Genomic DNA, 15,619 nt, shown 5'->3' on the forward strand with positions numbered 1-15,619 from the left:
AGACCGGGAGCAGTCTGGTAGGAAGTCTCCTGGAGTCGTCTGTTACAATTGTGGGAAAGTCGGACACTTTGCGTCCAGGTGCTTTGCCCCAAGGAAGGAGACGGGGAAAGGAAAAGCGGAAATTTTGAATGGCTGTATTGAGCTGTTAAGCGAACCGCTAGGGAAGGACAGGTCTGAAAAAGTCCAGGAAGGGCGCGAGAGGTTTATCTCGGCCGGACTGGTGTCAGTGAAGGAGAGGTTAAAACCAGTTCCAGTGCGGATCTGGAGAGACACGGGAGCGTGTCAGTCACTAATACTGAAGAGTGTATTAGAGTTTAGCTCAGAGACCCAGATTGGGGAGGTAGAGGTCAAAGGTGTTGGGGAAGGGACAGAGTCAGTCCCTTTGCACCAGATACATTTACAGAGCAACCTGGTCTCTGGACTAGTCACGATCGGGGTGAGGTCCGAATTACCGATGAAAGACGTGGAAGTCTTGCTCGGTAATGACATCGCCGGAGGAATCGTGTTCCCAGTCGTGAGATTGACGGGTCAGCCTGCCAGCATGGAGGCCCCGCCCGCGATGGTGAATTTGGCTGAAACATTTCTGCCAACCTTGTATGAGACAGGGTGTAGTGAGATAAGAGGTAGTGAGGGAGCTGGGACGGACGTAGCAGTAGCCAGGAAAGAATTTGTGCAGACGCAGGAGCGAGACGAGGGGCTGATGGTTTTTGCCGAGACCGCTCTCTCTGACACAGCCTTGACAAGCTATTGTGCGGAGGAGGAAGTGCTAAGGAAGAAAGGGAAATCAAGTACAGCATCCGCAGATGAGGAGTGGGGGGTGGTGCAAAAGAGTTATGGGGATGAGGTTTTTAACATGGCCCACGAGGTACCCCCCGGTGGACATTTTGCGGTGCTGGAGGAAACAGTTGGTGGAATCATGAAAGAGATTTACCGGCTGCCCAGGGGGAAGAATGTTATTGATCATGACCGACGCGAACTGAGACGGTCACCGGCTTTTGATATGCTAACAAACCTAGTCGGTGTTAGCGTGGAAATCAATGAAGCTAGGGGCCCCTTGATAAGAGGAAAAAACCATTTTGAAAAGATTAGGATGGGATCGGTCAGATGGGAGAAGGCTATTGTTTTGGCCAGGTCTACTGATAAGGTCTCTCCCTTAATCCCCGAAGGAGTAATTAAACGACTCGCACCCATGTGTTTGATTGTCCCGAGGAAATGCAAAGAACTGGGACGTTGGGTTATGTCGGTTACAATAGGGCGGCCAAGCAAACAACACCCATATTTTTTTGAGTAATTCAGTGACTAAAGGGCTGATGAACACAGAGGTGTGTATTGGCAATTTAACACGGCTGTCTGAAGCCAGCTTGATAGTGAACCTTGGAAAAAATGAATTCGGCCACACGAATGTCACCTACCTGGGAATTGTGGTGACACAGGGGCAGCTGGCAGTGATGCAAGCTACAGTGCAGGCTATCGCTGACCTCCCAACCCCGACAGACAAGAGGGCCCTCAGAAGGCTTTTGGAGATGGTGGGGTACTGCAGGAAGTTTTGCAATAACTCTGCGGTCAATACCCGTCCCCCTCCTACTAAGCCCTTGCGAGAGAAAACTGAGCCGGAATGGGACGACCCTTGTTGTTGTGGTCCGGGACAAAACCAAATGAGAGGTTACATTGGTCGCAATTCATCAGTGTTTTTGGCCACTCTGAAGTTTGCTGAGTTGGAGCCTGGTCTAAGGGATTATTAATAACACGTGTAAAAGGAACAGAAAATGTGATGACTGTCTGTCAAGGTGTTGACAGCTTCAAATTCTCTGTATTAGCTAAATAACTGTTAAAGATGTATATTGTGTATGTATCAGATAATGTAGTCATGTTTGTAATTTTTACCTCCCGGTAAAAATCCTTAAAGGGGGGAAGTGTTACGAGAATACACATAAAATTAAGATGTTTGCTGGCCTGGGCTAGCATCAGTGGCATCAGCAGTTGGTCTGCCACCTGCCCTCAGGGGAAGGAGAGATAAGGAACAATGGAGCAGCGTCTGGAGATGTGTAATGAAGGGATGTGGGAGGAAGAGCTGTCTGGAGCGGCTCCCCCCTTTGAGCCCTGAACTGTTTGAAGTGATGGACAGGCGATACCCCAGCAGGGGGATAAAAAGGGACAGGTTCGCTAAGACAGACACACACGCCACCCGAGGTAACGAGACCCTGGAAGCGGTGCGCTTCTCACGAGTGGGTGAGAAGTCCCAGACAACGACAAGGGTGGAAAGGTACGATCAGCGGGAACCCGGTGTGTGTCCGCCCTTGCCTGGGTGCCGGGTTCACTGCAGAGGATCGACCGCATCTGGAGGAGGGGTCACAGTCGGTGACCTCAGGTGACATCACCAAGGACCCGCCCAAAAAGCTGTTTGTGAGCCATCTCGCTGGTCTGTGAGCCATCCTGCTGGTCTGTGAGTGAAGCCGTTCTGAATGATGAGTTGTTCCTATTCTATCTCTCTCTTCCCCCACATTGTCCACCGCCATGGCAACGATTACTGCGAACTGAACTACTAAACTGGACTGAACTTTGAGTCATTTTGAAATTGGTCATTTACCCCTAGACAACGATAGAGCTTGATTGATGCTGTTATCTTAATTCTGTGCACATGTGTGTTTATCATCACTGAACTGTTGCATTTATTATCCTTTCGATTACTGTGTTGCTTGTTTCTGTAATAAAACTTTCTTAGTTCTAGTACTCCAGACTCCAACTGAGTGATCCATTTCTGCTGGTTTGGCAACCCAGTTACGGGGTACGTAACAGTACAGTGTGAAGAATTTAGCGAATGCCTATTAATGCTTGGGAACCAGCTTGTGAAATCTAATTAGTAGTGGCATCTATCCAACTCAATAGTTAAATGATCAGCACTCCTCGAAGATTTTATTAGCAACGACTTTTGCATTGAATGTTGAATGAACCGATAACTTCTTTCATAACTTTCAGAAAATGACTGCTTACCATAAGTGTGTCTTTGGGGAAAAGATTGCGACTGGGCTGCCGCACTGTCCCAGTTGGATCGGTCTGCTCTGGAGGTGCATTTCCTCGACGGAACCAACTGCTTATAAGCCAGATGATAAAAATCCTGCAGGAAAATGATTGAAAATCACTGCTGTGTAAGATTCAAAATAACTGTCCTCCAATCCTATAAGACAAGCCCTTAAGACTCAGCTCAGAAGCATCAAGTCAGCAACTTCAGTATTCGGAAGTAGGTTCATCATCATGTGCCATATGATAACATGGGTGATCTTGATCTTTGAGCATGATTGTTCTTAGCAAATTTTCTGTCATTGTCTTCTTCTGGGCAGTGCCTTTACCAAGATGGGTGACCCTAGCCATTATCGATACTCTTCAGAAACTGTCTACCTGGTGTCAGAGTTTGCATTAACCAGGACTTGTGATCTGCACCAGCTGCTCATACGACCATTCACCACCTGCTCCCATGGCTTCACGTGACCCTGATCAGGGGGTCAAGCAGGTGCTACACCTTGCCTTAGGGTGACCTGCAAGCTAGCGGAGAAAAGCAACGCCTTACTCCTCCATTGGTAGAGATGTATCTCCACCGCACCACCCTAGGTAGAATATGGACCACTATGGTAATTTAATGAATTTATTTGAGAACCTTCACTGAAAGGAACTTTAGACATCCAGAAACTAATCAGAGGCAACACAGTAGTATAGCTATAGAGCTGCTGCCTCACAGCTCCTGCGATCTTTAGCGCTACGTGTGCAGCTTGTACATTCCCTTGGACTCTTTGGTAAGTTAATTGGCCACACCTAAAAGCCCCTAGTGTGTAGGGAGCTGGTAGAATTTAGAGCATATACGAAGCTGAGAAGAGTACGGAAACACCAATGCCCTTGAACGGAAAATTTTACAAAAAGAAGTGCATTTGGACTAGTCCATCAGGGTAAAGCCCTCCCCAGCATTGAGCACATCAACATGAAACGCTGTCACAGGAAAGCAGCATTCTTACCAAGGACCCCCGCCACCCAGGACGTGCTCTCTTCTCACTGCTGCCATCAGTAAGGTGGTACAGGAGCCCCTGGACTCGGAGCACCAGGTTGAGGGACAGTTACTATCCCTCAACCATCAGGCTCTTGAACTAAAGAGGATAATTTCACTTCCCCCATCATAGAAATGCCCCCACAACCAATGGACTCACTTTCAAGGACTCTTCATCTCGTATGTTCTCAACATTCATTGCTTATTTATTTATATTATTATTTCTTCTTTTTGAATTTGCAGATTGTTGTCTTCAGCACTTTGGTTTAATGTCCTGGTTGGGCAGTCTTTCATTGATTCTGTTGTGGTTATTATTCTATAGATTTGTTGAGTATGCCCACAAGAAAATTAATTTCAGGTTTGTACATGGTGACTTATGTAGTTGGGAGAAAAAGTTTGTGAAGCTGGTTTTCTGCATTAACTACTCATAAAATGTGGTCTGATCTTCATTTAAGTCATAATAATAAACAAACATAATCTGCCTAAACACTTGCACTTCTTGTCGATACTGAATACACCACTTAAACATTCACAGTCTCAGTTCAAAAACGACTATGAATCTCTAGGGTAATGCCTTCTACAAAAGCTATTTGGAATCAGGTGTTCCAATCAATGAGCTGAGATTGGAGATCTGAATTGTAGAGGTGCCCAGCCCTAAAAAAGACACACAAAGTCAAGTTACTGATAGAGCTGGCACTTCTCAAGAAAGACCTGTCTATGTGCACCGTGCCTTGATCAAAACAACTTTCAGAGGACCTTAGAAGAAGAATTGTAGAGATGTATGAAGCTGGAAAGGGCTGCAAAAGCATTTCTAAAGACCTGAGTGTTCATCAGTCCACAGTAAGAGAAGTTGTCTACAAATGGAGGAAATTCAGTACTGCTGCTACTCTCCCTAGCAGTGGGCAATCTACTAAGATCACAACAAGAGCACAATGTGCAATGCTGAAGGAGGTGAAATCCAAGTGTAAAAGACCTGCGGAAACCTCTAGAGCTTGTTCAAGTCTCTGTTCATGTGTCCACTATAAGAAAAACACTGAACAAGAACAGCGTTCATGGATGGATAAAAGAGAGGAAATCAGTGATCTCCAAAAAAAACATTGCTGCAAGTCCAAAGTTTGGAAAAGACCACCTGGACGTTTCACAACACTCCTGGAACAATGTTTTGTGGACAGATGAGACAAAAGTTGAACTTTTTGGCAGAAATGCACGCTGCTATGTTTGGAGGGAAAAGAGCACTGCACACCAAAGCCTCATCCCAACTGTGAAGCATGGTGTGAGGAGCATTGCGGTTTGGGCTGCTTTGCTGCCTAGACAGCTAGACAGCTTGCAATCATTGAACAATGAATTCATAATTGCATCAAGACATTTTACAAGAGACTGTCAGGGCAGTGGTCTATTACCTGAAGCTTAATAGAAGTTGGATAATGCAGCAAAACGATGACCCAAAACACAAGCATAAGTCAATGACTAAATGGTTTAAAAAGATGAAAATTCATGCTTTGGAATAGCCAAGTCAAAGTCCAGACCTTAATCCAGTTAAGATGCTGTGGCATGGGGGGGCGTCACGTGATGACGCGGGATTGAGACGTGTAAATCCAGCTCTCCCATAAAAAATCAGCAAAGTACCGTTTAAACAAAACAAAGTTAATAAATACTTTCCGAAAACTATTTATAAACTTTGCAAGACTACTTTACGATATGCCTCCTAAACCGCAACAAAAGAAGTCTGCTGTTGCGAAGTAGCCGCGAGATGGGAAACCCTGATATAAGTTATGAACTTTTCAAGAGAAGGAAGAAATTTAATCCAGTGAAAAAAACCCTATGGGATCACGGTTATCAATTTATATTGCGTTATCCTGCAACCTTGAAGATTTTTTTGCCTGGTGGAGAAAAAAGATTTTTTGATGACTACCGGAAAGCGGAGCAGTTTGTGCGAGATTCTCTGAATATTCACCAGATACAAGAACAAATTCAGGGGAGCGAGATAGATTGAAGATGAAGATTGGGTCAAAGAATGGACTTGTTGGATTTTTGAAGGTGGATGAATGTATAAATATATTATTAATTATACGAGGGGGGTAAGAAAGGTTAAAATTGGAGGAATATTAGTTGGGAATAGTAACATTAATTTTGTCTATATATATATAATTTTTTTTTGTTGCGGGGGAGCTGGAAGAAGCACTGACCAATTGCTACGCTAATCATGTGTGCAAGCGTGGCTTTAGCCACGACCCGTAAAATGGAGGGGAGTAGTGTTGTGTATCTTTTCATTCACAACATTAGTGGGGAGGTATTTTGTTTTTTCTATTTTTGTATCCTTTCTATCTTTTTTTTTCTTTTTGCCTGGAGGTTTGGGAGGGAAACACATAGCAACATGGTGAAGTTCAAAGAGATTCCCCAAGGAACTATGAGAGTTGAGAAGATAAGTAATGTTTTAGATTGGAGTAACTTTGTTAAGAATAATGACTAATTTATTGAATTTTTTGAGTTTTAATGTTAACGGGCTTAATGGACCAGTGAAAAGAAAAAGAACATTAACACATATTAAAAAAATGAAGATAGATTTAGCTTTTTTACAGGAAACGCACCTAACAGAAACAGAACATCAGAAACTAAAGAGAGATTGGGTGGGAAGTGTTGTTGCGGCTTCATTTAATTCAAAAGCGAGGGGAGTAGCAATTTTGATCAATAAAACGTTACCAGTTAGAATACAAAATGTAATAACTGATTCTGCGGGGAGATATGTGATTATACATTGTCAACTTTTTTCTGAACTATGGACTTTTATGAATATTTATGCACCACCAACGAAAATGATGCAAAATTCATACAAGAAGCTTTTTTGAATTTGGCGGATGCACATGAAAAAATATTAATTGGAGGAGACTTTAATTTTTGCTTAGACCCAGTCTTAGATAGATCAACCAAGGCTGTTATAAAATCGAAGGTAGTAAATTTAACTTTATCATTGATGAAAGATTTAAATTTGATTGATATATGGAGAAGAATCAATCCTAAAGAAAGAGACTATTCGTTCTATTCTCATAGACATAAAACTTACTCAAGGATAGATTTTTTTCTATTATCAATGCATATTCAACACAGAGTGAAAAATATGGAATATAAAGCAAGAATATTATCAGATCATTCTCCTTTATTAATGACAATAATAATGGCTGATAAGGAAGAAGTGGCTTATAGATGGAGATTTAATTCAACATTATTAAAACGTCAAGATTTTTGTGATTTTATGAAAAAGCAGATTCAATTTTTTTTGGATACAAATTTTCATTCAGTGGATGATAAATTTATATTATGGGATGCGATGAAAGCATATCTTAGGGGCCAGATAATAAGTTATACGTCTAAAATTAAGAAAGAATATATGGCAGAACTAGATCAATTGGAAAAAGAGATTACAAAATTAGAAAAAGAATCTCAAAGATATATGTCAGAAGAAAAACGAAGGCAACTTGTCAATAAGAAGTTACAATATAATACGCTTCAGACATATAGAATGGAAAAAGCAATTATAAGAACTAAACAAAGGTATTATGAGTTAGGTGAGAGAGCACATAAAATTCTTGCCTGGCAGTTGAAAACAGAACAAGCTTCCAAAACAATAAATGCAATTAGAACAAGGGCAAATAAAATATCTTATAAACGTCTTGAAATAAATGAAACCTTTAAAAGTTTCTATTCTGAATTATATCAATCAGAATCACAAAATGATGTTAATGAGATAGAAAGGTTTTTATCACAAGTATCTCTTCCAAAATTGAATTTGGAAGAACAGAAGGGATTAGAGATGCCTTTTACATTAAAAGAAGTTGAAGAAGCTTTAGGATCACTCCAAAGTAATAAATCTCCAGGAGAAGATGGTTTTCCACCTGAATTTTATAAAAAATTTAAAGATTTATTATTTCCTCTCTTTATGGAACTAATATGTCAAGCAGAAAAAACACATAAACTCCCAGAATCTTTTTCAACAGTGATTGTAATAGTATTGCCAAAAAAAGACAGAGACCCTATGAAACCAACATCATACAGGCCTATTTCTCTATTGAATACGGATTATAAAATAATAGCAAAAATTTTATCGAATAGATTATCTAAATATTTACCAAAATTAATACATATGGATCAAACAGGATTTATTAAAAATAGACAATTGGCAGATAATGTAACCCGGCTACTCAGTATAATTCATTTGGCACAAAAAAGGGACGAGAAGAGTATAGTAGTAGCCTTGGATGCAGAAAAAGCATTTGATAGATTAGAATGGGATTTTTTATTTAAAGTATTAGAAAAATATGGGTTAGGAACATCTCTTATAAATTGGATTAAAACTTTAAATTCTAACCCTAAGGCTAAAGTAGTGACAAACTCTCAAATTTCAACACCATTCCAGTTAAAAAGGTCAACTAGACAAGGTTGTCCATTATCACCTGCTTTATTTGTACTGGCGATAGAGCCATTAGCAGAACTAATCAGAATTGATCCAGATATTATGGGTTTTAGAGTTAATCAGGAGGAATATAAAATTAATCTTTTTGCCGATGATGTTTTGGTCTACTTAACAAACCCACAACATTCGTTACATAAATTATCTTCTAGATTGGATGAATATGGGAAGGTATCAGATTACAAAATAAATTGGGATAAAAGTGAAATTTTACCTCTTACTAAAGGAGACTATAGTCAATGTCAATTAGTAACCCAATTTAGATGGCCGGTAAATGGTACAAAGTATTTAGGTATAAGACTTGATAATGATGTAAAGAATTTATATAAATTTAATTATTTACCACTATTGAAAAAAATTCAAGAAGATTTTGACAAATGGATGATACTACCAATAACATTAGTAGGTAGAGTCAATGTTGTAAAAATCAATATATTTCCTAGATTACAGTATTTGTTTCAAACATTACCAATACAATTGCCACAGTAATTTTTTCAAGAGTTAAATAAATGTGTGAGAAAATTTCTTTGGAAAGGTAAAATGTCAAGAATATCACTGGAAAAATTGACATGTAAATTTGGGTTAGGAGGGTTACAACTTCCAAACTTTAAAAACTATTATAAAGCAAATCAACTTAGATTTATTGCATCTTTCTTCGATGATCGAAAACCAGCATGGATTAAAATAGAATTAGAATAAAATAGAATTAGACAAGATAGTAGAAAATAGACCTGAAGATTTTATATATAAATGGGAATCTAAATGGATACGGGAAAAGAAAGAATCTCCTATATTAACACATTTGATTGATCTATGGAATAAGATAAATGTTGATAACGAAACACAGAAATCTCTATTAGCAAGGAGACCTTTGTTCCAAAACAGACTTATTCCTTTTACAATGGACAATCAACTTTTATATAATTGGTACCAAAAAGGGATTAAATTTATAGGAGATTGTTATGAACGGGGTATATTGATGTCATTTGAACAATTAAAGGATAAATATAAAATATCAAATAATACTTTCTTTTGTTACCTTCAATTAAGGGCTTACTTAAAAGGTAAGCTGGGTCAAACAATGTTTTTGCCAAAAGCTAATGAAATTGAAATTTTAATTCAAAAAGGGAAAATTAAAAAATGTATTTCTTGCATGTATAATTTGATTCAAGAACAGACAATTAAACAAGGAACCCATAAGTCAAAGCAAAAATGGGAAACAGATCTGAATATTAATATTGATGAAACAAATTGGTCAAGACTCTGTCTTGACAGTATGACAAATACAATAAATGTTCGACTTAGATTAATACAATATAATTTTTTTACACCAATTATATATTACACCACAAAAAATAAATAGATTAAATTCAAATCTATCCGATAAATGCTTTCGGTGTAATCAAGAAATTGGTACTTTTTTACATTCTACTTGGTCTTGTTTTAAAATTCAACCCTTTTGGATAAATTTAAGAGTCTTATTGGAACAAATTACTCAACTTCCACATAACCCTGTATTATTTCTATTAGGTGATATTGAAGGGATAAAGCCGAAACTTAAATTGAATAAATATCAGAAAGAATTTATAAAAATTGCATTGGCAGTAGCTAAGAAGACTAGAGCAGTTACTTGGAAATCTGATTCGTATTTAAGTATGGATCGTTGGAATAATGAAATGGCTAGTTCTATTCCACTCGAAAAAATTACTTATAATTTAAGAGATAAATATGTAACATTTTTGAATATTTGGCGCCCTTATTTACAAAAGATAGGATGGCATATTTAAGTGCTCCGATAAAGATCTTGGTCCCTTGGGGAAAGTAATGAATAATTATACCAAATTTATTTTGAATCCCATGGAGCATGTGGAGACCTTCCAATACCCAGGCGGTTCTTTTCTTTTTTTTCTCTTCTTTCTTTTTAGGTAGGACCAAATATGGGGGAGGGGGGGAGGGTAGATTTTATCTTTTCATGTATTCTTTTTGAAAACTCAATAAAAATTATATTATAAAAAAAGATGCTGTGGCATGACCTGAAGAGGGCTGTCCATGTAATGTATGCCAGAAACATTGAAACACTTTTGTATAATGGAATGGTCTAAAAGTGCTCCTCGCTGTTATGCAAGTTTGATCAGTAGCCACAGGAAACATTTGGTGGAGGTTATTGCAGCGAAAGGAGGTTCTACACTTATGAAATACAAGGACGGCTAAAGACGTGAAAAGTACAATTGTTTTTTGTGTTATTAGTTTAAGCAGATCGTGCTTGCCTAGTATTGTAACTTAGATGAAGATCAGACCACATTTTATGCCTAATACAGAAAACCAGGCAATTGCAAAGGGCTCACAAACTTTCTCAGGCAGCTGTATAACTTTGATTATAAAATCTACTTTGAACTTTAGAATAAAATACTATATAAACTCAGCAAATAAATCCCTTATAACTTGATAGCGTCATCTACTGTCCCTAACATTACACAGGGAGATACATAATTCAATCCTTTGAATCAGTTTTTGCAATCAACTGGATTATGGTAGAACTTCAAGCTTCAAAGCAAATGTATCATCAAAGTACATATATGTCACTATATACAACCCTGCAAATCATTTTCTTCCAGGTATACCCAATAAATCCATTATAGAATAATCATAATAGTATCAATGAAAGACCACACAAACTTGAGTATTCAACCACTGTGCAAAATACAACAAAAATGTGCAAATATAAAAGAAATAATAAATAAGCAATAAGTATCGAGTACATGAGATGAGTCTTTGGTTGTGAGAACATCTTACTGATGGGGTAAGTGAAGTTGAGTGGTTATCCCCTTTGGTTCAAAGGCCTGATGGTTGAAGGGTAATAACTGGTGGTGTGAGGCCTGAAGCTCCTGGATCTTCCTCCTGATGGCAGTAGCAAAAAAGAGAGCACATCCTGGGTGGTGGGGGTCCCTGATGATGGATGCTGCTTTCCTGTGAAGGTGTTTCATGTTGATGTTCTCAACGGTAAGGAGGGACCCCTGATGGACTGGGCTATATCCAGTACTTTTTGAAGGATTTTCTGTTCAAGGGCTTTGGTGCTTCTATATTCTCCCCGGGTTCCTAGGTGTTTCCACAAGGTCAATCAACCTTCGGCCAACGACAGAGGACTCTGGTGAACTGCTTTTGGCAGCTTGTGCCCCTGCAGGGATGATGGTCTTAAGAAAAGGAAGGAACATACGAGTACGTTGCACTCACCTGAATAAAACACCTTTTATCACCTGCCAGGCATTGGGAGGCTGTTGCTGGTTTTGCTGCGGTGGTTGTGTTTCCACCCGATTAGATTCCGATACCTGGACCTGCCCATCTGCGACCACCTCACTGCTGACCTACAAGATGCAAGTATTAAGATATTAGAGTTATAGGATTACTTGCCTAGCGGAAAAGAGCAACAAACACATAACACTTGGGGACCAATGAAGGTAGAAGGGCAAGGGAGTATTTTCAGCTGGATAGACTCCAGCCTAAGCAGAGATCAGGGGCTCAGTTGAGAGCAAAGTCTTCCTTCTCCAATGATGATAAAAGACCTCTCTGCACTTCCCAAAGTCTTGAACAGCATTTACATTGCAACCAACACTCAAATCAGATGATTTATTTTCCGCTGCTGTACTTTCTTCTACACCGAAGCTGCAATTGCTCAAATATTCAAGGGCTCAAGGACAATGAAGTTCCGAAACATCCTGCAGTTGTCCTTCAGTTAAATTACTAATGCAGTTTTCTGATACAAGGTATTCAAAGGCCACATGATAGATAAGCAGCTCACACCTCGGAATAATCAAATGTTAATCATTTTTATCCACAAGTCAATCAATATTTGCTTCTGCCCTAATTTGAATGGCCCAAGGTGTCAGTAAAAAACTAAAATACAAAGAACCAAAGAGGGGAAAAAATATTTAAACACGTTGCAAATAGATTTTCTGATACAGATCAATTAGAAGTGCAGAAAGAAAGATGGAATCCATCTCACAAGGAAGCCAGCGAACCTGTGCTGACACCTTCGAGGAGCTTTCCAATTGTTCTGTTCACCCACCATTCCCCGAAGCCCATAACACTGACATGTTTGACAATTCAAAGTTCAAAGTAAATTTTAGTATTAAAGTGCATGTATATTGCCATATACGACTCTGAAATTCATTTTCTTGAGGCATACTCAATAAACTTATAGAATAATAACCACAATAGAATCAATGAAAGGCTGCCCAAATAGGGCATTTAGCTGGAGTGCAGGACAACAAACTGTGCAAATACAAAAAGAAAGAAACAATAATAAATAAATAAGCAATAAATATTGAGAACATGAGACGAGCAGTCCACAAAAGTGAGTCCATGGGTTGTGGGATGGTGTAAGTGAAGTTATCCCCTCTGGATCAAGAGCCTGATAGTTGCGGGGTAGTAACTGCTCCTAAACCTGGTGCTGGGGCTCCTGTACCTTTTCTCTGATTGCAGCAGTGAGAAGAGAGCATGTCCTGGGTGGTGCTGGGGGGGTCCCTGATGATGAATGCTGCTTTCATAGAAAGATTGAACATAGAAAACCTACAGCACAATACAAGCTCTTCGGTACAGAATGCTGTGCCGAACACGTACTTACTTTAGAAACCCACAGCCCTCCATTTTTCTAAGCTCCATGTACCTATCCAAGAGTCTCTTAAAAGACCCTATTGTATTCGCCTCCATCACCGTCGCCTCTGCCTCAATGATTCTGTTTGGGAAAGGACACTACAATCAGAATTCAGAAGTAGAATCAATGCATGAATTCTCCTTGTGGAAATCAGAGACAGTCTCTATGCTACCTACTTTAGTCTAATCAGCAGAGCAAGATAATTTTCCTGTACGCTGTTGAGTTGGCTAATTTTGGATAACAAAATGTGCAATTCATTTCTATTAAAGATGTCAAAGAGATATTTGTGGCTCTGTGATACGCCTTAGAAACACAAATGCTTGAAAATAAACATTCAGTTCCTGTCAGATAGCCTTAAGCACCTGATTTCACTTTTGGAGAATGGTTCATTGAGTGAGGTACCACAGAGCTTACAGTGTTTCATGCAGATGTTCTCAATGGTAGGGAGGGTTTTACCCCTGATGGACTGGGCTGTATCCACTACTTTTTATAGGATTTTCAGTTCAAGGACATTGGTGTTTCCATATCCTACCCAGATTCCTAGGTGTTTCCATACCAGGCAGAGATGCAGCCAGTCAATATACTCTGCACAACATATCTATAGAAGTTTATCAAAGTTTTAAATGTTACGCAAAATCTCCGCTGACTCCTAAGGAAGTAAAAGCACTGCTGTGCTTTCTTCATAATTACGCTTACGTGCTTGGCCCAGATCAGGTCCTCCGAAATAATAACTCCTAGGAACTTAAAAAGTCGTTAATGGTCTCTAGCTCTGATCCTCTAATGAGGATCAGGGACCTCTGCTTTCATTCTCCTGAAGTCTAGAAATCAGATCTTTGGAATTGCTGCTGAATATGATACCACTCTCCTTTTAGGAGGGTGTATATGCAACATAAACCTGAAAACAAAACCTTCAGGTTCTGTTCCATTTGGTTACTCACCACCTGCCATTTCAGCAGATGCTCTGTGTTAACTTCACTAATAAATTGCCCTTGATCTTCACTGCTCTTAGGAGGACAAAAATGCCAGTTCTGAACTCTCCATGCAATCACTCCCAGTTTCATTCTAGTAAATCTCCTCTATACCCTTTCACAATCTTGATGCTATTCCTGATGTGTTGTCAGGAACAGTATATAACATTCCAGCTAAGCTGAACCAGTAACTTATACAAGTTAAATGCAGCTTTCTGATTTTGTTCTCCATGGTTTTGTTCACCAAATATATAATGAGCTTAGCTCAGTGATATTGGGGCAGCACAGTAGCATAGTGGTAAGCACAACGCTTTACAGTACAGGCGACCTGGGTTCAATCCCTACTGCTGCCTGTAAGGAGTTTGTACGTTCTTCCCCATGACCTTGTGGGCTTCCTTCGGGTGCTCTGGTTTCCTCCCACAGTCCAAAGATGTACTGGTTGGTATGTTAATTGGTCATCGTAAATTGTCCTGTGATTAGGCTAGGATTAAATCGGGGGATTGCTGGGCAGCAGAACCTGAAGGGTCAAAAGGGCCTATTCCGTGCTGGATATCAATTTAAAATAATGACATCTTACTACTTACAAATATTTTTGATAATACCCTTGAAGTCTTTAACCCTGGATCTTTTTCAAAGTTTTCAATTGATATTGCCCCTCTTCATACTTTCAAACAATCAGATTACATTTCAGTTCAGTTTAATGTATTTATTGCCATAGTCAGAAAGATGCATCAAAACCACAACAGAAACTATGAGAAAATCATCTACATCAGGGGGCAACCATTTTTTTTTTGCCATGGACCCCAACCCTTAACCGAAAGGTTGGTGGCCCCCAGTTTGGGAACTACTGATCGACATGATCACTCAATGCACCGCCATTAAAGGCAAATATAGAACTAACAGACAACTTCTGACATGGAAATTAGTATAGGATAGGATTCTTTCTCAGGGAGAAGGGATGATCTGACTCATGAACATCATGATGACACAAGAGTTACTAATAAATTTATTGGTTCCATAAAGTTGTTATTGTTGGGGGTGGTAGTGGGCGTAAACTCCCACTACCCATCAAATCCTCTAAATGCTGTGCACCTCAAATAGCCTCTGACAGCCAAGTCCATCTCCTAGCCTTCATGTGTAGCTTAGCTACTAAGCCTAGCGGAACAGTTTCTACTCACAGGAGAAGAGGCGGAGGCGGGTTACTGCTATCTTAAAACCAGTCGCCTTGGGCACATGGGGCTTGTCAGCCATGGTTGGCAGCTTGTCTAGAAGAAGGAAATACCCGATCTCAAACCGTCACTGCCTTTTAGCAATAACTCACTCATGAGGAAGGCTTCGGGAGTAAACCCCAGGGGAAAAATCCGGAGCTGGAGTCAACGCTGACATGATTAATCCTGCGATGCTGCTGCACTGCTCCCTGCCATTCCTTTGGGTTTATCAGCTGCATGGAGAGGGAAAGCTTACTACATGGACAACAGCTTGTTCTCCATATTGTACTGCCT

General features: G+C 39.7%; 1 protein-coding gene across 1 annotated transcript in view; it reads right to left on the minus strand.

Moving 5' to 3' along the window:
- clptm1 (CLPTM1 regulator of GABA type A receptor forward trafficking) overlaps nucleotides 1-15,619 on the minus strand; it is a 79,165-nt gene that overhangs the window by 46,816 nt on the left and 16,730 nt on the right. The window contains exons 2-3 of the mRNA XM_063061256.1: nucleotides 11,730-11,860; nucleotides 2,992-3,115 (exon numbers count right to left, since the gene is read on the minus strand). Of these exons, the coding sequence (XP_062917326.1) occupies nucleotides 2,992-3,115; nucleotides 11,730-11,860 (255 nt within the window). The remainder of the gene's footprint in view (nucleotides 1-2,991; nucleotides 3,116-11,729; nucleotides 11,861-15,619) is intronic.

The sequence above is a fragment of the Mobula hypostoma genome, chromosome 10 (assembly GCF_963921235.1).
Source record: "Mobula hypostoma chromosome 10, sMobHyp1.1, whole genome shotgun sequence".
Lineage (NCBI taxonomy): Eukaryota > Metazoa > Chordata > Chondrichthyes > Myliobatiformes > Myliobatidae > Mobula > Mobula hypostoma.